The sequence below is a fragment of the Calliopsis andreniformis genome, chromosome 3 (genome assembly GCF_051401765.1).
Source record: "Calliopsis andreniformis isolate RMS-2024a chromosome 3, iyCalAndr_principal, whole genome shotgun sequence".
In the NCBI taxonomy this organism is placed as follows: Eukaryota; Metazoa; Arthropoda; class Insecta; order Hymenoptera; family Andrenidae; genus Calliopsis; species Calliopsis andreniformis.
This window is the reverse complement of record NC_135064.1, coordinates 11,536,263-11,561,155: the sequence shown is the minus strand read 5'-3', so window position 1 is coordinate 11,561,155 and position 24,893 is coordinate 11,536,263. Positions and strand designations below refer to the sequence as shown.

Below are 24,893 nucleotides of genomic sequence, written 5' to 3'. Positions count from 1 at the left end.
AGTTTACCGTATCGACCTATTCTCCCTCCTGCCCCGTGCTCGACCTCCCCCTTCACGGCTCTTTCCCATCCACCTCCTCTCGTGCCACCCCGTTCCAACCAACCACGAACTTGCTCTTCTGGCCTTCCCTTCATACCTTTCCGCAGATCCAACTTGTTTCTGTGTGCCGTGAACTCTAGAGTTTCCGACTCCACTTAGGAACAGCTGCGAACAGTTTACGAGTAGCTCGGATCCTTTCGCATATTTCCTTATGTACTTTGGGTCGTGACTTCTTTCGTTAAACCTTACGACTGCTTATCGTAAATCTTTTTTAAACACTTCGATTGAAACTTCAATATCTTTATAATTCACGCCAGTTCCAAATGGAGCTATTGCTACTACCTCGACACTTTTTTATATTCTTTGCTTCTATCTTTAATGTCGAGATGTGTAGTAATCAGGGAATATGGAATAGATTCTAAAGTGGAGAAGTTGTCAGAATATTAACTTATCCTTACAAAAAATTACAGCCGCAGCTAAATCTTACCATAATAGGAGCCATTTGATTCGCAATTCTGAAGATGCATAACGTGTTATTGTTAAATATTATTATTATTATATAAGATTAATAGGTTTCTTTAAAAAATACATCTACGAAACATCTGCCTGAAAAAATAAGTTTATTATCATTTTACTTTGATCAATTTTAATGCTAATAAAAAGACTCAAACATCTACAATAAGTGTCTAGAAGAGTCCCATATGCCAAGTAGTGGTTGGACCACATTTAGAATAATTGCTTACACATAGTCGAGAATAAGAGAAGCTTGTTCAAGTTCGAGCGCCGCTCATAGACCGCCCTCAGCTCGAGGTTTCCGAAGGTCGAGATTTGTTCCAAAGTTTGTATGAATGAAACTTATCCTAATATCTGCTGTGAACGGCGCACGGCTTTCTTCGGGCAGTTCTGGCCAGGGGATGGACGAAAGTGCGGAAAGTCCACGGGGGAGGGAGTACGTGCGGCCAAGGGTGGTCGTTTCGGCTCGTCGTCCGGATCGTTTCAGCCAGGGTCAGTGGAACGTGCTTGTGTACGAACTGTCCGCAACTGTCATTCACCTCGCAGCTCGCCGCGCGTTCCCAGTAGATATTTCCGCATGGTTTCACGGGAAAAGATTACTGCGAAAGGGGAAAAATTGCTGCACCTCGCTGGGATGAGTTTTCGCGGTCAGAAGTAGCTTTCTCGCTGATTTGAACAGGTAGGATGTAACGAAACTTCTAACAGAATTAATTAGAAGTTTCATTGTAATGCTTATTGCCAACTGTTTAAATCATGTATGATAGCGCAGAAGTTTGACATGTTTCAAGGTTCATGTTTGTTGTAAATCTTGTACGCAATTTCGCTACGTCATGGTGAAGTTGTGCATGGTGTACATGGCAATTGCATTAGTTGTAAGCTGTTACTTTTTACTACTAGTGTTAACATTCATTTTATTATTAGAGAATTGGAAAATGCCGGATTGGGTCGATAACTGAATCGGTGAATTGAAACATAGTACAAATCCAAAACCACATTTTGAGATATTTGGTCCCAACTTGTAGTTCTATGCGTTTTCTATCTAGTTTTAAGATTATTTGAAAATGATTAATTTTACATTTGTGCTGTTCTTCAACTCTTTTCAAATATTATAATCTTTACAAAAATATTGTAAAATCCATTTTCACTTTAAGATGTACCTATACTTTATATATACTAAAAGCATAATTACGTATTTTACTTTGGGGATTGAAATTAAATTTCAAGGCAAATCGAACCAAACAGTGTACAAGGGGTAATGTAAGTTAGCACTGCAAAATGTCGTCACGTCACTATTCTAGTGATCCTTTCATTTGTGTGAAAGCAATCATGTAAGTATCGTTAACAAATTCGTAGCTCAGAATCCACTTGACATCGCACATCGTTGGTTAAATGTCATTATTAATTAATACGAAGAAAAAAACAAACAGGACAGACAGGATTCGCATAAAGTTTGTTAAACTCTCCTCTCCGGAATAGAGTTAAAAGAAACTTATCTTCGTTTCTTCGACAAACTTCAACAGCGCATCATTCGCAATTTGCATTGAAAACTTTTAAGCGTTCTGTCCCGCGGTTTGCCGGTTATCGCGCATGATGACGAACCTAGAAACTTTAGAACGCTTTTACGTTATTTCGCCACATAACGACGCAGTCACTATTCACCACCGAAGGCGTTGCATTTAACGCAAAAAAAGGATGCTCCTCTTCGGCACGTCTCGTTCTCTTTGCGGGCCATTCAAGGCTCTAATTACACGTGTATCGTTCATTGAGCTTCCGCGTGAAAAGCTGGCCTCGTTAGGCGAACCGCGGCGACGCCGTTTTCCGCCACGCCGGCGTTCCTCGTTCGACGACGCATCAGCTGTCACTGAAGGCAACTTTTCACCGTCTCCGAGACATAAAAGGCGGCCATACTGACCCCAAATCGCGGGTTATCGAATCGTGCCTTCACCGACAGATAGGCATCAAGATGCCGTGCCTACTGACACACAGTTCGCTAAGCGACGTTCGCGTGACAGCGAGCGAAACGTCCTCCTATGCTCGTGATTTCTCGTCAGGCAGCCGCGACCTTGATTGTTCTTTAAAGGCCGAAAATTCGATCCATGATCGATGATCTGTGCTCTTGTGGTTGATAGTTCGCGGGGGAACTTAAATTATGGTGAGTTTTCTTTCTTTTGGAATATCTTGAGGAGCAGTGGCAGAAGAGCCCAAGCCAATGAACGATAATGGAACACGTGAAAGATGGAACTCAGCAGCATCTTGCTTTCAGGTAGATATGTTTTTAAATTTGAAATTAAGGTACTAGTTAGGATTGAATTTTTCGAGAGAAGATACTCAAGTCTTCACAGCGACCTTAAGTGGCGTCTCGCATCACTTCACGATTTTATAACAGTACATGTTTGGAGGCAGTGAATGGGGGACGGAGGGGACAGTACGAACTTCCGTAGAACGTTGTTTAAGTCTCGTACAGCGACAATCAATGTTATTGCTGTGGTTTCTTTAGTAATACCTCAGTCTCAAAAATATTCTGTTTTCATATTAATAAACAGAATAGTTCTTACATTAAATGACTCATTTTCTTAGAAGTCATAAATTTTATGTACACTATTCCTTTATTATTAGCTCATACTATATTCACCACATTTTTAAATTACTATACATGGAGCAAATTAGTTTTCATGAATTCTCTCTCATATTGATATTTAACAAGACAAAAGTAAACCACCCGCGCTTAGGTTTTAGAATTATAGTACCCACTCGGAATGAGCTCGGCGCTAGAGACAAATCTATATAGCAAGGCAACACTGTATATACCGTTTTAGCCTACGAATAGAAGAGCTTGTATCTTACGGTACGATCTACTTTGCGCCTCGAGCGTGCTCATACTAGTCATCGACCACGGTAACAAAGTGTTCGAGCAACAATCTGGCCTCGTAAAATTTTAGAAAGTATTCCGGCCCGCGTAACTTCCGGCACCGTGAACTAATCTTCTCCATTTTCTGGTACTTCGGTGTGGCAGTGAGGTAGGTCGGCACAGTTTCCCGTTGATGCCACCTTTCTATTCCGACGACGCGCCGAGGAACAAGGAAGCATGACGCGGTACGTACTTGCCGCAACATCAGGCGTAGCCACGTTAAAGCAGGAAAATGGAAAAATGAACGCACTTTGCCTACTAGTAACGTAAATGCATTTCAGTTATGCCTGAATGATTACAACGTGTCTAATATTCATGGTAGAAAATATTCAATTATTTTTGGTGAAACTCTGGTAATTTTTGGAACTTTTTTGTTATCATTTTTTACGAAAACTAAAATTAAGAAAATTCAATCTGGAAACTATACAGTCTATAGTTTATAAGATTGGTATGAAGAAGGGTTACGTGATTTTAAATTTACCTCTTAAAAATTAAACAGTATTTGCAGAATATTTTTATATATTAGAATTATTTTTAGTGGAATTCTTAAGCTCAAATTTCGAATGTTAAAAATTTTGTGAAGAAAAATTAGGAAATTTAGTTTAGTAGAGTATTTTACAGTGTCAAGAGTGGTCACGCCATTAGTGACTCGACATTCGAAGTTTATAATGGTAATAACTATTTATTAAGTAGATTATGTAAGTTACAAACATTGAACTATTCCCACTTATATTCCGAAACCCAAATCGAGAATTTTTTAAATTTCTTGGTTACAATTTTTCATGAAAACAAAATATAAAAAATTCAATCTGGAATCTAAATAATCTTCAGTAATTCACTATTAGAAAATAAACACTAATTATAAAATTAAAAAACCATACAAAATAAAATACCCATAATTAATTTTCTATAACAAAAAAAAACATTAAAACTTTTTAGATACCCAATTTCAATGACCTTAGATTATAAAATACCGATTTTAAAAAGTTTCGTTTTTTATACATTCAAAATACAGAAATTAAATAAAAATAGATAAATTTCATACATTAAAATGCCACGATTACTCATTATTAGACGTAAACAAGACGGAACGCAAGGCGTTTGAAGGTTAGCAGGCCTCCTGGCGTCGCATCGCCGCCTAATAGAATGACCGGTCGTCTGACCACCATAACCTCGTCGACCCATCGACCCCCGCTACACGTTCCTGGGATAAACGCAGAGGCAGAGAGTAAGAGGCGTAGGTGGAGGAGAAGGAGGTGGAGAAAGGTGCAGGAGGAGGAAGGGGGTGGGCAGGGTCGAGGGTGAACCCCTTATTGATTTTTAGGGTGACACTGTCAACCGGCGAGTGTTGAGTCCCCCGCGAGAGACGGGAGGGAGACTTTGAAACCGACGAGGAGCGAGAAAAAATGTGGCAGCCGTCGCGCCATTGCACGCGCGAAGAACTCCCCTCGCCGCGGGGTTAAAGTTGATCCACGACGATCGTGTGATCGGCCACGGTCTCGTCTACAATTCGAGCGATCAGGCACGCCGGGTTCACGGCCCAGTACGGATCATAGAACGCTTTTTCGTCGTGTAAAAGAGGCGAGTGCGGCGTCGGCGGCGTCGGTGACAGAAAAGAGTAACTGTGGTGAGGCGCAGTCCCGTTGCGGTTGGGGGTGCAGCTCTCAGCGCAGGGCCGTACGCATCCGTGGGCGACGCTCCACGTGGAACGTCTGCTCGCGTCGTCTCGCGTGTTTCTGCATCGTCTCGGTGCCACGATTTTCCTCGCTTTTCCGCGAAACGATCATCCAGACGCCGAGCAAATCGATGGTCCTTCGACAAACCTCGCCACCGCCACGAGTCGTCCATGAATGAGCAGCGAGTGACGCGTGCGTTTTCCGTAATTGCCTTTCGTGCTCGATCGCTCCTCGACATCCCCGCTTGGTGACGCGTGTGTCCGCCGTGCTTTCTACACTTTCTGCATGCAGAAAGTCGCGACTTTCCACTGTTCACCGACACCGTGTTTCCCTTCGGTCTGGGTCCGCGAAGGGGTCGACGTTTCGAACAGCTTTGGTTTTTCTTTTCTCTTCTATTTCGAGGGAAGGGGGGGACAAGCGGTTCGATCGAAAATCGAAGGGTAAAAGGAGGTGTGAGAAATAGCTGTGAGTGGGTGGACTGTCGTGCAACTGTGCGCGCGATTGTTTCCTCGCGACTGGCGTGCGTCATGGACACGTCGCTCTTTTCGTTATTGTTTACGAATCCACGGTGGTTACGTTGTTGCTCGTCGTGTGCACACGGCGTAGCTCGCATGCAACAGGCGACACCGCTACGCTCAAGTTTCCTCTCGATTAATCGATCGGAAATTAGAGCCGGACCGTGCGATAATTCTCAGGGATTCGAATTAATCGCGCGGTTTACGCGGTAGACGCGACACGCCGGGGTTGATGACGCGTAGACGAAGCGGGACGCATTGGCGCAGGAGGGAGCGCGGCGTCTAGGGAAAAATCGCTGAAAAGTTTCGAGTGCACGCGCAAGGAGTATCAGCCGCGTAATTACGCGAGGGTAGCGCGCTGCTTGGAATCAATACGAACAGAGATTACTTAGGCAACGGTTCGAAAGGAAAGCGGAGAGCCCACCCGCTTCGCGTCGTCTGGGGGTGAATTTTTTCTTCGACCACCAAGTCGGAGCACGGGACGAAGGACGCAAGAGAGGCGACCGCCACGGAGCTACGTGTACATTCATGGGGTGGCGTGCTCTCGGTGTGTTTGGGCGGGGTGTCAGGGTGCATCGGTTACCACCGCGTCGCCTCGTGCGGCCGGCTTGTTAAAAATGGCAACGTCGTTCGGTCTCCACGCGTGGAATAACGATCATTGGCTGCGACCGAAGAAGAAGTCCAGTTGACATCTAAGCGCGGGCAACCAGCAGGGACCGAGGAGAGTAAGCGAACACGTGGTCCGCAGGGGAGCCAGCTAGTGCGGTTTAGCAGGCCCGAGGTGCGTGTGTCGACTAGCTACAGCCCTGAGCGCACGTGCGTACGTGTACCCCTGCGAGCGTCGCGAGCGGTGCACGTGTGAGTGACGAATCGCGAGTGAAAGTGGCGGCAGAGGCTAGTGACATTTTTTTTCGGCGCGTCGTGGCCTTCCTGCGTCCCCTGTTACGCGAAAGTGTCCTTTGACAGCTGAAACTTGACGTTTCGTGGCGTCCTGAATCGGACACCCCCGTCGCTCCAAATGTTTACGGTAATCATCAATACTATCGTACGCGTAGCCTTACGACCGTTCGGTTGGTAAACAAAACGCACGTTTTTTGGGTTTACGTGCGATCAGCCCGATCGTAGGTTCTATTCGCGAAAGAGAATACGAGCGTAAATACGGGCGCGAGCGTCGTGGCGCCACCTGCGCTACGTCCCTGTTCGAGGATGGTCTGTTGACTCTGGTGGTGTTTATTCGCGCTTGCCTCTTCTCTCTCTGTTGCACCGGGCTGATTTGTGTTTGGAGGATCGCGGATTTGTTGCAATGTGACGGCAAGATGAATGAAGATTAGCGTGATGTCGGACCTGTGCACGCGCCTTGCTGCGGGTGCGCGCCCGGATCTCGACCGGATGGCCCGTGAAACGTCCTGAGACAGGCAGAAAATCGGGGTGAAAATGCCGGCAACGCGAGCGCACAGGTGCCCATTGTTGTCGTTTGATCACAGACTTTTTCATCAGACTGCGATTATGGACTGCCGAACAAGTTCGCGAATCGTGTTCCGTGCGTGTTGAGTGCCCACGCGTCGCAGGCGCTCGCGTGTCGCGTCACAACGGCGTCATAGGTTAGGTTACCGGCACATAACCTTAAAGGGGTTTGTGAGCAAAGTCTTACCTAACTGCCTCGCACGAAGGAGTAAGAACAAAACGCGGTTTACTTGTCGACATTTACGGTACTGTGCAAAGTGGAGAGAAAAAGAGTCTGGCATTTCTTGCTACGTGTGCTGCTTTTGAGCACAGTGGGTGATTGGTGCAATGGAATGAGCTGGGCGATAGCAGGACAATGAAGGCCAATGGGACAAACAATGGTGATTTCTGTTATTTGTTGGTTGATTCAGGGCACTAGTGGAGGATATTGTTTTGTTTGTTATGTGCTAACGCTGAGCAAAACATTGTGAGACGTATAAGTACTTCTATAAGCATTGTTTACGTTGAATGAATAGATTTAATTCATGATTATGGTATAACGAACATTGTAAAATGTTGGGAGAAAATAGTTATTAGTATATTTTCTTCAGATATTAACTGAATAATATAGTTTCTTCTTTAATAATAAGATTATACGTAATGTTTTGTTATGAAAACATTGAACGAGAGCTATGAAAGGTTTAAGATATTTCATGAGATCTATAACACTTCAAAAATTGTGTGGTTAAAGTGATCTTTAGTTGCAAGAAAAATAAATGGAGCATTCAATATAGTTAAGGTACTAAAATCTTGCAATACAATATTGTAAATATTGCGGAATACTATCAATCTCAGTTTTAGAGAACTATGGAAAGTGCTAATCGCATATAGAAAACAAAACGCAAGGTGCAAAATTCATCGAATCAATCACTATCAATTTTAAACACTACAAGCGATGTAATTAATTGCTTATCGATTAGCTGATTCATTCATTGCCATCCAGTAAGGGAGACAGCCAGTCATTTCATTTCTCATTGCCTATCTTATATTTCCACTTTACTGCTATCACTATCAAGCAACAGTATCATGAAGTCCCTAAAAGCAGCAATCATAATAAAGTAAAAATTCCTTGAATTCCAGGCTGTAGCCGCCTAAACACGCCATTGGCAGCCACCACCACGCTGGAGGATCCGGGAACACCAGCCTCTTGGAAGGGCCCCCCGCCCGGCTCGGAGGCCTCGCCGTTTACACCGAACTCCGTTGGCCAGGGTGGCGGTCCTGGGTCCGGTCCCTACAATAATACAGGTGGTCCACCGAGCAATGCCGCCTTTCAAGGCCCTAGTCCCTTTCCCGGTGGTGCTGGTAGTCCAGCCGGCGCGCCACCTTATCAAGGCCCACCTCCTGGATCCGCGACCCCTCAGTACACCGCCTCGCCAGCACCTAGTGGTTCCTCGACGCCTGGCCCGGGGCCACCGCCGAATTCCTCGGGTTTTCCTCCGCCGCCGAACAGTTCTGGGCCCCCGTATAATGGACCAGGGCCAAGTCCATTCGGTTCGCCCTCGGGTGGGCCGCCTCAGTTCGTCGGTCGACCAGGTTCCTCGGGACCACTGTTCGTACCTCCTGGAGCAGGGAATCCTCATTGCCCTTCCCACGGGCAGCCGTTCGGAGGACCTCAGTACGGCATGCCACCCGGTAGTCCATTTGGACCCGGCCACCCGATGACGGGGCCCATTGGGCCCGGGCATCCAGCGATGATGGGACCTGGCGGGCCAGTCGACAGGATGGATCAAGGGTGAGTCTTTACATTTGTGCGTTTTAAACGCGTCGACTGCTGATTAAGGTCCAGAGACTGTTGGAACTGAACATAGCTGTTCACGTTTACGGGTAATTGTTCCTATAAATAAGGCAATTAGACAAAGTTTTGATGTATTAGATCGATCTATCGATTCAAATTGTAGCAAGGAACAAGCCGGTTCCGTGTTGAATTAAATTAATTATACTAAACCGCGCTACGAGTCCGGCTCGTTATTCTCGCCGAATGAGTTAATTGAGATTTGATTAATGGAGTGTTGAATGAAGGATGATGGAACCGGTTGCAAAGCTTCTTAATCGGCAGGCGACGCGTTAACTGTGAGTTCGATTTATCGAATAGGTGTCTACCTGTCCCTTGTAGCGATTTCACGTTAGACTAGTCACTAATCTGATATCAGAAAAATCCTGTTTGCTAAATCGAACCACGGAGTTCTTTTCTATTATTGCATGCTAATTGATCATTCGCGCGATAAGTACAGTTTCCTATCATTGACCTAAGGAAGACCATTGCACGCAGCAATGATAACACTCGAGTTGTCCCTTTGTACAGTCAATTTTAAGTACTTGTAGAGTCCTAAGACGCATACTGCAGGACTCGTTATTTATTAAACGTGGATGATTAAGAGAATCCTCGATTTTAGGATGCAAGCCTTTAAATGCGACACGATAAACGAGCTCTCATCGCGTATAGTTGCGGAGTTGAAAAACGCGTCATCGTCAGTGTGTAAAACATAAGAAAACGTTGTTGGGCTACTAACATTCCTAGATAACGCGGTCCACAGGTAGCCACCGTTATTTATCACTCGTCACCCGGTTAGTCTGCATTCTTGCCGATAATCCAGCATCAGTAGGGCCTCCTTTGTGCCCTTTAGAAACGCTCTCTCGATAACCAGCTTCGACGTTGATGCTTTCCCTGTAGGAGGACAACTCGTTCTCGAAATCGGTTACATACATGGCGTGGTTGTCTGAGCGTTTCAGCGCGATAAAAGTTACAGATGTTTCGGGGTACGGAGGCTCGTTGATGCGTCAGTTATCGCTGATTCAGTCATAAATCGGAGCAAAAGTGGATCTTAAATAGTAACCGTGAGTGATCATCTCGTAGCTTAACGCGTTCCTCTGCTGTCATAATGGAACAGCCTTGTTTCTAAAGTTTCTTCATCCCTGTGAATTGCAATCCTCGATAAAAACCAATTTTATCGAATTCAGATCATCGATAGGGAAGCTTTTTTTCGCTTCCAACTGCCAAACTTTTTCCCGCTCGTGCCAGACACTGTGAAAACATACTGTTAACTACCCTTTTTGTAAGGGGAGCAAGTTGGATCGCTGCTCGTGCTAAGCTTGGCAGCCGTCCTGCCGATCTAGACTATCGATAGGTTGTAGCAGATCTCGCATTATCTTGCCGCGAAATTCAGCAGCCACTTAGTATGCTACGGATCGATGAAATTTATGCAGAGCTGTAGAATGACGTGAACCAGTTTTTTGAATGGCTTGATGACAGCGGTCTTCGAAGGCGCGAGTCTTTCAATCGCTGAACCGAACGAGGGCGCTCGAGATCGCATTATTCGAATTTCCTTGCGCCGATAACATTGAGGTCCGTGTTGTGTGTCTCAATTAGGTAGAAAAAACTTGTACAGCGTGTAATAACTTCTCGTGGCGAGATCTGGAGATATCGAAAGCACTCGAGGCAGAATTTTTAGACGCGCGTTACACGCTGAGCGTCCGCATATCTTTCGACGCGGACCGATCTGCGTGGGCAGCCATGAATTCCTCACGCGCGTGTTTACACGTGTTCGAATTCACGAACGCCTTGAGGGGTCGCGTGGTTATAAAGATTTTAAAGGACTGCGAAGTTAAAGATTCTCTGATGAAAGAAAAAGTATATGACATACATGTACTTATCACCTTCCATAAGTACTTGGACACCTTTTTCCTTTGACAAGTTTTCCTAAATGAATTGCCATGCATGAATATTACCAATGTGTAGAAGAATTAATACAAGTTATATGTTCAATGTTTCATGAACGAAATAATGACTAGTAATGAAATTAAAATTATACATATATATAGTGGTCGCCACAATGGCCCGATTTCAATTTAATTGAGAAATTGTGGAATGAAATTAATCGTAAAGTGCGAGATAAGTGCCTAAACTCGGAAAGGTAACCGTGTATTTAGTTACAAAAGGCCCCGAAGGAAATTGTGCAAAAATTAAATACTGCTGTTGTCTCAATAGGCGGATTTACATATAGATGAACGAAGTATTTAATTAGTAATTAAATAGTTTTTGCTCATTTAGTGCTTATTGTTAATATCTATTAGAGAGGCTTTCTTTAAAATAAAAATATCAACATATTAATCATGTTTTATGAAACACCCAAATAGTTATGGACAATTGTATATCTTGGATATTTGCTACACTGAAAATTACAAGTGAAACACGTTTGTTGTATTTTGTCCAATAGTAGGGAAAGAGTGTCGACAGAATAAAAAATAATAATAATAATGAAGAAATTAATTGAAGCGAATATATAAGAAAGCAGCTTTAGTTTTATACGGTTTTTTACAGAATAGTCCACTTTTTCTACTTAAGAGTTTCATAACTGTTTTTTTATTTTACGTGCAAAAATTTGTTTCAAATTTTTTAAAATTTGTTCTTTAGAAATTCATTATGGAAAGAATAAAAATGGAGTAGTTTATAAAAATAATTGAATTTTATTATATTTTATAAAATCAGAGAGCACCTTTACTCTGAGGCAAAGAGCAAATGCTGAAACAGGTTGAAATGAAAGTAGAGAAATAAAATTCAGTTATTTTTATAAGTTGTTCTGTATTGAATTTTCCATCATAAATATCCAAAGAAGAAATTTTTAGAATCTGCAACAAAACTTTAAAATACATAATAGAAAAGTCACTTAATTTTTACATCTATTTCACAAAGTGTCGTTAGACGGTGTATATAAAAAATGGAGCTTCTTGGAGTTCCAAGCTACAGGATTTAAAATAACTGAATGATATTGAATCTTGCACTGCGAAAGTTATAGTGCAATTAAAAAAATGACAGAATTGTATAAAACTCAGAAATTTCTTTTAGATGAACAAATGTTACTTATCATCCCAAATTATTCAAATAAGTTTCTATTCGTTTGTCATAATTAATAATCAATTAATTATCTTGATCATATCACAATATTTATTATTTATTATGTGAACAAAAACTTTAGTCTCCAGATAGTTTAAAATATAATAGAGACACCTATGTAAAACCTTTTTAAAGTGTGAACAATCTTTTAGATATACCTAGTACTTATTTAATTCAAGTTTAGAATTTGTCATGAACAATGAATTTACACAAAGTAAGATCTATATTCTTGAAGCTGATCTGTACATCGATATCTTATCTTTGTTTTGTAAACAGCAAATGTGAATGAAACTGATTGAATAATTCTAAAAATAAGTAATGAATTTATACCGAGAAAGTAGTGTATAATTTTGTACTTTAGGTAAAGTAAAACCTAAAGTTAATGACCCTAGCAAATTAGTTAAAGATCAACACTACCTATACATTTTCAAAATTACATTCAAAAGACATTTGTTATCCTTCATTTCAGTCAAAAACCCGGACGTCGCTTTTAATGTTAATGCTCGGAATCAATTGATGGTAATGCAGGTCCAAGCCTGCGGCTTTTTTCCTTTTACATGTATGATTGACGGGAAAATAAGTAGCTTCTACAAAGTCAAGCCAGCCGGACGGTAATTGATACGGTACGAAATTTATTATCGCTCGCGATCGCGAGGGACAGTGGTCTCGCACAGTGCTCCTCGGCTCGCAACACGCGTGAACCGCATAAACAACCGGCCTCGGTTTAACGAGGATTTATAAAACGGCAGTGATAAGATCGCAGTGGACGCGGGTCTTCTAATATGAATTTTAATTTCTGTCAGGCTTTAATTAACCCCCGGCAGCCCTATATAATTTTCTCGACGTTGAATAATTGTCTACCTGTCGCAACTTAGTTCGCACCTCTTCCCCTCCGTTCGCCCGCTCCCTGCCCCTCTGGGAAGCGCGGTTCGCAACGAAGAAATTGCAGCAAGATAAATTAGCGAGAATGAAGTGGACTTGTGCAGTCTGGTTCGTCCCCCATTTTTGCCGCGTTTTTATTTTATTTTTCCCCACCACTCTTCTTCGTTTCTATTACGTTGTAACTAGCGACAGGTATTGTTCTAAGCAGCCTTTGAGAGTAAAGTAACCGTGTTATGCTCTTGGCAGGAATTGTACCGTGGGGAGGTGACGCCATACTTTTGTAGGAGGTAGTACCTACCACCCCTTTTCTCCCTAAACCCTCCTAGCCACCCCGTGTTACGGCGGGTGGGTGAACCAACGGGTGGAGAGAAGGAGGGTGGCTGGAGGTAGTTGCCAAGGGGGGTGCTGCTGGTACGAAGGTTCTCATATTTCCTGTATTTTAATTTTTCACGATATCCAGCCAGTGTGCGGTCCGTAAATTATTTGTCATTTTTTACTTTTGCACTCCGTGCCTTCCGGTTCGCGAACGAGGACCATTCCGGTTCTCTCGCGATTTTTACAACGAATTGGATACCCAACATCCCTAGAGTCAATCTGCTTGACATGACTGTTGGATCGATAACCAGAAATTAAGATACGTCGAAGATCGAGGCACTATAACAATAGGAATTTCTTGATTTTGTGATTTATTTCTGTGTAAAGTTATAGGGTTCTGTCGCGGTTCTGTGCCTAACTTAGTTCACAATAAAATAAAAAATATTCTATTTCAATAGAAGAGTTTAACTGAAACTCTGCAATAAAATCGCTTGTTGTGGTCTGCAAAAAATGCATACTTTGCATTTTAATATTGATACATTCTCGATTCGACTAATCGTAGGTCTAGAATAAACAAGGTCAATTACAGCTTATGCAAGTAATATGCCGAAGCGCAGAATACTTTTTAACCGACTGTTTCACCCTCGCTTCACGTCATTCGAATCTCGGCGCATCTCGCTTATTACCATTTCGCAAATATCTGCTCCCATTACTAAAAACTGTTTTCCTTAAGAAAAGCGAGGGAAGGTGCTTCAGATTGGAGGTCGTAGGAAACGCGATCGAAGTCGCTTAACGACCGTCAATTTTGCCTTCGAGCAGCGCAAAAAAGTCCGTTGAGAACCACTCGAAGCTTTGTCCCCCTCCAGTGTCTCCTCGTGCTCCTCGGGTTCGGGTAGCAAGCACGAGGACGAAGGGGAGGGGGCGAGGGTATAGGTGTAGGTAAAAAAGGGAGGATGAGATGGCGATCGGTCGGGGGTCCAAGCGGCTCGCTCCCGCGTCCGAGGCCAGCGTTTGCACTTTCGCGTTACAAGCTGAGCGCGATTCGGAATCCAACGGCGCGCGTTTCGTTGCCCGTTTGTCTCAGGTCGTGGTCGGGGCCGCGGTTCCACGCTGTTACAGTCGAAGCGTTTGAGAAACCTAGCAGGAGAAATTTCGTATCGCTTTATAGCGGTCCAGTTCGCCGCAAGGTGGGTTTGTTTGTAGACCGCGTTTCTGGGACGGGGGGCAGTAATTGATCGGTACCCCATGAACGTTCGAGTTTCCGGCCAGTACACTCTGAATCATCAATTCTGTGCGCCACTTGTTCGAGGAGCGCGCCTTGGCCCCCACCGCCTTCGTCCCTCGCCGCCGATAGAATCGGAGCAAAGTCGACTGGCCGCTCAAGGCCACTCACCCCTCCCTAACTTATGAAATACTCCGACGGAACTTTTATTTCTACCCTGTTGTGAACTGTAGTAACGGTGATTAAGAGATTGTATAATGTCTTCTCGTGAAGGCTTTCTCTTGTCACTATTCTTTCGTGAAAATATGCACAACAAGCTGTTTGACAAATTAGTAACGACTGATCGATGAATGAATGAGATTCGATATCTTTCATATCATGAGGAGATATAATTGTCTCTAGTTGCGAGATTTTCTCGAGTTAACACTGGATTAAGTAGTACAGTAGCCAGTTAATGGAATGTATTTGGATTATGACTCTGTCCAGTCATCGCATTTGCATGCATCTTATTCAGTTTCGAGATCAGACCTTCATAAAGATACAAGTAATATTCTTTGAAATTTTGGAAAGAACCCTGTTTTTATAAAAATCATAAAAATAAGCAATAAAAAGAAGTTACATATAGTACACAACGTTACAATCAGTATTTGCTATTAATCATTATTAATTGCTTATATACTGTTACAAACAACTTTCAAAATGTTTACATTTCCAATTATTCAATATATTGCGATTATCTCATGTAACTTCATTTTATGTAACGAACGGGATAGAAATCTTATCAGTAACGCATCGTACAATTTTACATGATACTTCCCGTGCGTATAACCAGTTTCATGTTTCATGCATAAAAACGATGCATCGCTCATAAAATATTATCATTAATTAATTATTTGCCGTGCAGCGTTTTACAATTTCTCTATTTCGTTCTTCTGAGTAGGGGCGTGGAAGTGGATAATTAATATCCGGTACCAATTACGAAACTGGACTGCGTCGTAACTGTTCACGTTACGCCTGAAAGCAAAACTAAAAATATAGACGTACGTTTGTAAACTGAAATGAGAGAAACATCTGTTGTAAAAATCATATAATTCTATTGGCTACCAAGGGAACAGAGGCATATAATTAGCAAACATTTAGAAAGAGGAAACGATGTGTCGCCCTCTTCTCGCAGCTCCATATTCTCTTGCATTATTAGCCGCGACGGTGGTGCACCGAGATAGTATTGATTTTTACCGATATTTAGCCGTGGAATTATCCCCTCTCTCTTTCTCTCTTACTCTCTCTTTCTCTCTTTTCACGTCTCTGTTTCTTTTTCCCTTTCGCCAGCTCTGTCTCTCCTTACCAGTTCTACCTCCTTTTGCTGTCTCGATCCTCCCCCTTCTCGCCTCTCCCCTACTCCAAACTACCTCTCCCTTTCATCTAGCTGCTTCACCCTCGTGTTCCCCTCAGGGACACCCTCCGCAGTCAGTGGCACCCCTCACGAATCCTGGAGGAAACTAGGTGCTGGCAACAGGGAATCTGAATACCTATGACCCGGAAGGACGTTTCTATGCTAAGTATACGGTGAGCAACGATGAAAAAATGAGACTCCGCTTGCGAATCATCCCTTGTCTAAACGGTTGCACGCTGGCGGACAACGTCGGCTGTGTCGTTGACGAGGGGTGGACTGAAAGTTTGGTGTTCCTAATTAGAATGGATGTTAGGGGTGCGCCCTGATTACTTATCGATGTGTTTCTTATAAGTAGTTAATGCGTCAGGTGAGACGATGATGTAGCTGCTTGGATCATTCATGTCTGACTGTCTGTTAACATTAGGAAGATTAACCTCTAGGCGGGGTCGAGATTTGTAGATATGATATGCCTTTGTGTAAAATACAGGAGTAAGCTTTTGAAATTGAGCCAGTGTAAAAATGTCAATACTTTTGATATAATTTCACGTAAGTTACGACTGTCTGTGTTATTGGACATTAACTCCTTAGCTTACGATTGTCCTACCGTGTGAAATTACTATTATTTATTACTTATAGTCTGGCATTATAGAGTTTTTACCAGGGATGCTGTGAAAACTGCTGTTCGGTGATGTTATAAAATAGAGAGGGAATTTTTCGAAGGGGTAGAAATTCCTAGTAGTCACTATCCAGGCCCCCTTCGATTCCTACCAGTTACTATTCCCACTCTCTTCGAAAAGTTCCCTCACTACATCATATCACCGGGCAGCAGGTTTGGTATCATCCCTGGTTTTCACTGTTCAAGCTTTCTAGTGTAATACGTGGTTTTTGGAAATCTGATGTCAGGACGTCATTCAAACCCCTAATGAAGCTAGGTGCAATGGTTATCAAATTTCTTCCAGAACGACACGGTCTACACCCAACTATATTCTTTTTTAAATCTTTAGTCTTTGATAGTTTTCTAAAACGAAATATGCAAGTGCGTGATTATTCTCCCTCCAGAGAGTAAATTTAGAAATTAGCAAATTTAGTGATAACATTTCTAAATAGTATTCTCACTCTCTACCTATTCCTTATTTCGTAAACTCATAAAAGAGTTCCCCTATCATCTACTTGAACATAACAGAAGTCTATGCTACCAACATGTGTTATCTCATTGTCGAAAAAACGTTCCATACTCTCGCCATTAATGATCCATGAACCTGCAACGAGAGAACCCTGTACCCTCTATCTCCTTTAGTCCCTCTCCCCAGAAAAAAACAGCCCTATTACCTCCACCATGAAGAAACACATCGCGAAATTCCACTTTCCTTAAAACCCCCTCAGTGCCCAGTGTCCTCGTAACCAAACTTCTTCCAATCAACTTCTCGCACCTTAAACCACCCAGACCCTCGTGGCCCTCTTCAAGACACCAGGAAGTACAGTCTCTTACCTGATCGGCAACAACTTGGCCAAGTTTCGCTAACTTACCAGCGTATTATCGACTGGCCGTATTCTTTCCTCGTTGTTGCTAGTCAGGAAGCAAACCTCGTCCTTTTTTTCGCTGCTCCTGGCGACCTCTGTCCGCCCTGGCGCGGAATCGCGGTTCGCAGCTCGATCTTCCGGTACGGCAGCGTGCCGCCGAAGGATTCTCTAATCGGCGCAGGTTCAGTCGTAGGAGCCCATCAGGCAGGAATGGGAACCTCTAATTTATAAGACCGGGACGAGAGAGTCGCGGATGGAAGCAGGAGAATCGCGGGGATAGAGAAAGAGCGCCTCTTACTAAAATTCAAAAGTTCCTCGACGAAGTTTACGATGCCGTCTAGCCGGCGCGTCGCTGAGATTCTCCGTCTCCCTGGTCGTTTGCCCCCTCCACTCGTCTCGTCCTTTCCCTCGTATCCTTCCTAGACATGTCCTCCAACCTCCTCGTTCGTGTAACGCGTAACCGCGTGAGATCCTATTTTTGGGAGGAACCATTTTCGTCTCTGATTCACCGACTCACCTTCTGGTCTTCTCTTTCGGTTGCTTAATTGGGACAGGTTTCTTTCAGGACATTTGCATAGGTAATCGTTTGACTGTCGATTAAGTCAAACTGGTTGGGTTGATTCGATCGGGGCAGTAAGACAAAAGCCGGATTGGGACATGATGAACTGCGTTTTGTCAAGGGGATTACTTATAGGCTGCAGAGGGTGGAATGAGATGTATCTGTTTAATTACCTCCATTGTGTGGACAAGATGGGTAAAAGCGGAGTGAAAACGTGTGAAAGGATGGGTTCTGTTTTTAACAAATGGAATTGTGTTACATTCAGTAGTGTGTATAAAAATACATGTATTTTTATGTTTATTTTATTTTTAATTATTATGGGTATATCTAAATTAAAAAACAACTGCTGATTGAAAGTTTGGAATCACTTTCTAAATGAAGGAAGACAAAGATTACATGAAATACAATTTGAGAGAGAATAAATAGTTATATGAATCTTTTGTATTCTATTGATGATAAACTTAAGAATGTAAATATAGAAAGTACTAATTTCAAGTAAAAACTTTATTATGTAATATAGCTTTGCTAAGTATTATTAAGTGATTCTAAACTTTGGGCCTGTAGTTTACAATATAATCGGTTTACTTATTTATCTAATCTCCATTTATCTAATCTATTTTCTTATTAAAGTTTCTATTAAAAAATAGATTACATAATCTATTGTTTCAATGAAATTGTATAGTGTAATGACCATAAAAATTGCTCTACTTCACAAATATTAACGTTTTGCCGTAACTTTTACGTAAACAATTACCATATGTATTACTGAGTACTACTTTGGTTCACCTTTTTTACCTAGAGGCTACATATAAAATATAGCGACAGACAAAAGAAAGTTAAAAAGGTATATAACATAGCTACTATCTTGTAATGTAAGATTTACATATTCAACAAACTGTATTTTGAAGAAGCATAATGCAGTTTTATTAGCCACTGCAGTATGGAGAATGATTCCTTATCACTTTCACGTGTACTACTAAACAAAAATTCAATTTAGATCTACAGAAAACAGAGTTCAGCTCTAGCAATGGACAATAGGGTTCAATTACGCAAGATTTGCACTTGTTACGCTATATTCTAAGGAATATTAAGAGAAACCACCTGTCCATTGTTGAAACAGCAACTGCAAATTTACCATTCTCTGGCACGTTTTAAAATGTGCGGCTAGCCCCCGAGGTCTAGGCGAGGCTTTCGTCACGTTACCTGGTCAAGACGCCTAGGATGTATTGAACGTCGTAAACTGTTTTATCCCCGAGGGTGTACAGGGTGCTTTAACGAGTTTTAATCCGGATAAGAAACGATTGGCACCCCGCGGACCCCGTGTAACGGTATACTGGCGTTAAACGTTGAGTATGGTCAGCGACCCACGTAGCTATCTACCCAGTGTTGCTTGCTCGTTACATTAGAATGCGTTCGGCCTGCGATTCTTTATTCATCGACCGTGTAGCGCAACAAGGATACGTTCCTCCGTCTGGACGAGAGTACTTTCGAACTTACTTGGCAAGGGAACATTTTTAATCGACGACTTCGAGACAGTTCAACGATCGCTCAGAGCAACTTTGTTCGATTTAAGAATAATACAGATAGTATAATTGGGGATCTTGAAATTATGACTTTTTTGTTTCAAATTTTTCTTCGTTTATCAGTGATTGAATCTTTGACCTTTAAAAAATTCGAGAAACACACATTTTTAGATTTTGTTAGAATTTAATAATCGTTACGGTTACAAGTATTGTAGTTACACTTCGAATTTGTAGCATTATTTTAAGTATGTATATCTTATGATTAAACTGTGGAGGTTTCCTATTTCTTGTTGTATTTATGAAGACATCAATTTGTAGAGAAATCTACAGTTTATATCTAATAGTAATTAAAGTTTAATACTTCTCAATGTTTGAGAAATGTTAGAGATAGGAATGTGAAGAACGTGGGAAAATCATATGGTTAATATATTAGCTGATGTTATTACCCGGAGACAGTGGAAAAAATGTCTGAATTATAAAAGCGTATGTCTTAGTAGATAACTATTTAATCAGCGATGTCAGAAATATATTATAGAAAAGATAATCTTAATATGATTATTTAACTAAAAAATGCTTGAAATCAGATAAATTCTGATAATTAATATTATTAACTCATTAATGCGCAAGGTCGAGTAAAACGGTCTCTTTTTATTAAAAAACTAAAAATGAACAACATTACTCCACTAAAACGTAATTCCTCGAATTTTGTCGAACTCCAAATCGGTAACATGGGGTTAATATCCTGGACAGTATTAAATTCCCAAAGTGGTCCGTCCTTTCCACAAAACCAGCGATTTTAATTTTCCTGGGCCACAGACTGTAGATCGATTTTTAACGTAACGTTTATCCTGGTATTTACGATTTCCAGCAGAATGAGGTTCAAACGTGATCATCGATTTCAGGGTAGTCAGCAAAGTAGCATCGATGACCACGTAGAAATCGGCGATCGGTCATGCGTGCATAATATATTGAGATTCGCGTCTGGTTGCATTAAGCTGTAATTCTAAAGCCGCGTTGACGCACGAATATTTAACGTGGACGTTTATTTTCCCTGAACGCCCACGACGATCCCGAATGTCCTTTTTTCCCTGCTTGTTCGCCGATTTAATTTATCGATGTCGTTCGCGATCCCCCCGCGGACTCGGAGGAATTCCGTTCAACAAAATCGGTGGGTCGTGCTTGGTAACTTATAACCCGGATTGAAGGAACCTTCGAAACCACGTCTTAGGTGAGACCTTAGAATAGATATCGATGTACAATAGAACCTCGATTATCCGGAATACCAAGAGATTCAAACCTGAAGCACCCTTTTGATAGCTGATTTTATTATTTGTAGCAGACTACTATTAAGTATTGGAAAAAGTTCGTACGGTTTTATGGTACACCCTTTAAGCATTCTGCACCTTCTTGAAACATAATTTGATTTGACAAGATCGCCACTTGTTTCTGTATCTATTTTTCAACGATCTTTAAACTTATAGATTCTATATATTAGTACACAAGTTTTCACAACAGTTTGATATAGACGGAAAGAAATGACAATCACATGGGTAAAGGTCTGGATTACAAGGAGGATGTGGTACAACTTCCTACTCAACATCCTCTATTTTGTTGTGCGTCAGAGAAGGAACTAGAAAGTTTGCGTTATGTAAAAGAAGTCCATTTTTTCTGTTATCAAATACCTGAATTTTTACGATTTGGAATGGATTTCATAAATTTCTTTATAGTGAATATTTACAGTGATAGCCTGATTACATGGACAATGGTAGTAAGGTAAATGTCCTAGTACCCGAACACTTGATATGGCAAATGTTCCAGTGGACAGCCAATAAATATATATCTCAACATTTGAATTACGTTCCAGGAACTGAATATTCTATTTTAACTTATTACTATTACCTATGTAGTTAACTGAGCGATAAACCAACGGTGCAGAATGTTAAGGATAGATAGTATTCGTTAAATGAAGGAAGAAAATCCTAAATAATATGATTTGAAAAATAATTATTTTTGAGTGATTGCAAAATTATAAAAAACCTTCATCGTTTGAGTCTCAATCAATGTATTATACTTTTATTATTATTATCTAAATATACGTAATACCGAGTGAAACTACGAATAATCGAGGACCTATTGTACCTTCGAAGTTCTGAACGAAGTCCAAGCTACCTTTCCCTGTCCCACGACACGATCGTAGACCACCTAGAAACAATTAACAGCGCTGCGTCGCTTCCGTACTGGTGCATCTGCATCGTCCCTGGAACGTGTTCGTGCTCCCTCGTGTGCCAGCGGGCAGAATGACTCACTCACAATTCTTGGCACAATCGCACATCTGGTCGTAGTCGGATTGTCCTCGTTCCTGAGCCAGGCTGTCGCTTCCGCCTCGAACGAGCGTGTCGATCTGGCTCGTCAAAAGATACAGACGCACGGTGCCTGGACCGTACACTAAACGTTCACCGATATTTGTTCTAGCCATGCAAGTTAAACGGCGTTATTTGCGTGTGATCAACGTTAAACAATAAATAAAATAATATTTGGGATGCTCTATTTGGCGAACATATAATTTACTTTACGTGCTCACGATAGACCACCGTCGAGTCAATCAATTTCCTGTATTAGAGCAAATAATAAACAGATTATGATTGGAAATGGCCAGTTGCTTTTGCGTTAGTGTCACAGTTTCAGGTGGACGTTGCCTAGAAATGGAAACCCTCTGCACTGTGCTTGGGTTAGGTTCGTGGGGTCAGCTGTGCTCGAATATCTTCGCCCTGGGCGATGCCCTCGTTAAGGAACCTCTCATATGCGCCAAAACACCTCGGGGGAGGTCGCATGCGTATTAATTACTCGGGAAGACCAATCGAGGGGATGACCCGTGGGGAAACGGTCACAGGTAGTGTGTATAGCCATGGCGACCGCGTCAACCTCGCAATGAGCGTGGAATTGAGTTAAGGTTATGATAATGGTTCGGGGTAAGGGTTGGAGAGAGTGTAATTTTTCCTGAAGCTTACGATTAGTCTCAATTGCTGCTTGGAACAGGATTGAAAGTGTGCACAAATAGCAAGGTTCAGTTTTTAATTTATTCAGCGAAAAGGGGCCACGAGATAAAGAGGACGTTTCTCAATTATGTTATAAAAAATATTTCTTCACAGTACGTCGTTATTATTCATCTATGTATATGGTTCTAAATAGGTGGTACGTTGTCAAGTAGATACTTATGTAATATTTTTCAGATTAATCTGTTCTCAGCAGTACTTACCTGCTCTCTGATATTTTTACTTAATAACTTTTTATGTCCGAATTATGAGTTGTTAACATAAAGAATATAAGTTTGATATATTTCTTTTGAGACTGGCGTAATAGTCGCAAATATGTGAATGAAAATTAGATTCTGTTGTAAAGATGAGAAGTAGGGGTTTTAATAGGCTTATTAGGAAGATTTATGACAGGCTTATTTTGTAAGTATTTGTATAGAGTAATATATCACAGACGAAATCTTGTTCACAAGAGTATTGAAATTTACCATATAGTAGCTTGAAGTAATACCGTATACTTATGCATACACAGTTAAATTCAATAGTTAGTGATCATGCAATGTTATAAACTTGCCTGCAAAAAATATATATTTAGCATGTATCACATATATTACAGCAGATGTTAAGAACTTAATATCTATATATACTTACTATAAAATCGCTACTCTTTACTAGCAACAGGGTTGTAAAGTATAACGCTATTCTCATGTTGATAACTCTCATTTGTCTTCCTAAGGAGATCAAGAGAAAGTGAAACAGTAATTCCAAGGAATGGGGAAGATAGTGCCGAGCCTATAGCGAGAGAGTATACCGCCTCGTATTTCAATGCAAGTTCCCCGTTCTGGAACGCCAAAGCGAAGTGAGCGGTGGAACAATTAAGCAGCGAGCTGGGGTGGGGTGAAGCGTGGCTCGAATTTCACGGGAAATCATTATTTCGTCCAGGGTGTACGCGTTTCCCGGCCGTTTTCCATTTCTTCGGCAATTTCCGGCTCTTTCTTCGCGGTCGCGAGCTACTCGATCCTTCCTCGTCGAAAGCTACCACCCCCTCCACCCTTTCCCTTCACCGACGAATGCGACGTGAGCCATTAGCGCAGGTCACGGCGTTATTAAAGACAATGAAGCAAACTTTATACGAGCGGGGGTACGGGGCCAATTACTTGGCAATTAGTCGAGCGAGCAACAAGTGAGCATCGCCACGGACCTCTCCCGCCCTCTCTTTCCCTCTTGCTCCGTCTTCTGTTCGGACCACCTTCCCGTTCGCGGTCTCCCTCCGTTGTGGACCTTCGTCACGTTGCTTAAGAGGTTGGCTAGCGATGGCTCTTCGATCTTCCGACTCGCGAGTTCTCGAGCAATTTTTCCTTCATTCTAATGTCTGATGGAGAACGTTGTGTTCGAAGGGAAACGTATTCTAACCTCTTGAAGACGGATACCATAATTATCTTCTAAATCTTACGCTATACCTCGCTTCGAAAAATGTTTTAAATAAAACATTTTGTTTTTTTTTTTTTTGTTGAAAAATTGTGACCACCAAGATGTCTCCCGTGAGATAGGGTAAGTTTTATTTGGAGCTTTTTTTGAAGCGAGCTGTAGTGTGGGAGATAATTGCGCGAGAAATTTTAAATGGGTCACCCTGTATTGTATGGACTCCAATTTTTTATATCATTATCAAATGTATGTAGCAGTGGTAGGTAAAGCTCATTATAACAGGTGTCATATTTTGACTATCTTGAAAGTTGAAAATATTTGAAAGCTACATTCTTTACTGGAACGGTAATTTGTAGTAGGTAGTCTTGTAGCTAAAAAATTGCAGTAGATATTAGTCTTGTGTTGGATTAGAAATGTATACGTTTATGTAGATATCTGTGTAACAAAAAGTATGTGAAAAATATGTTTTTAAGAACATAGACTCGTTATAATTTTATGTTAATTAATTTAAGGAACCAACGAATAGGAGTAAATTTAGCTACCCTTGATACATAGCATTGTATCATGGCTGTTTAGGAGAATTTTTTCACAGTGCCTCTGCAGATGGACTGTTCCTCTTAGAAGGGTTAATCGTTAACTAGCACTGTGATCAATAGTGATCAGTACTAAATAAAATAAAATAGTATTCAAAGACTTTGCAGAATTTTAATGTATAAATATTGAAATGTCTGAAAAGTTGAATATTGCAATATTTAAAGATTTTGATGTTTGAATATTAAAATATATCTACCAATTTTTAAATGATAAAATATTCAGTATTTAAATTATTAAAATATACCAACTTTCAAAGCGTAAAATATTCAAATATTTTTATATTGCTATATTTAAATATTGTCTACGATATTTGAAAATCAAACATCACTTGTATTGTGGTAATAAAAATGAAGTATGAAATCGTAACTATAATTGGGCATTT

General features: G+C 41.5%; 1 protein-coding gene across 1 annotated transcript in view; it reads left to right on the top strand.

Moving 5' to 3' along the window:
• Positions 1 to 6,928: 6,928 nt before the first annotated feature.
• LOC143188650 (uncharacterized) overlaps positions 6,929 to 24,893 on the top strand; it is a 73,069-nt gene continuing 55,104 nt past the window's right edge. Inside the window, exons 1-2 of the mRNA XM_076393028.1 lie at positions 6,929 to 7,495; positions 8,235 to 8,886. Of these exons, the coding sequence (XP_076249143.1) occupies positions 7,471 to 7,495; positions 8,235 to 8,886 (677 nt within the window). The 5' untranslated portion in view covers positions 6,929 to 7,470. The remainder of the gene's footprint in view (positions 7,496 to 8,234; positions 8,887 to 24,893) is intronic.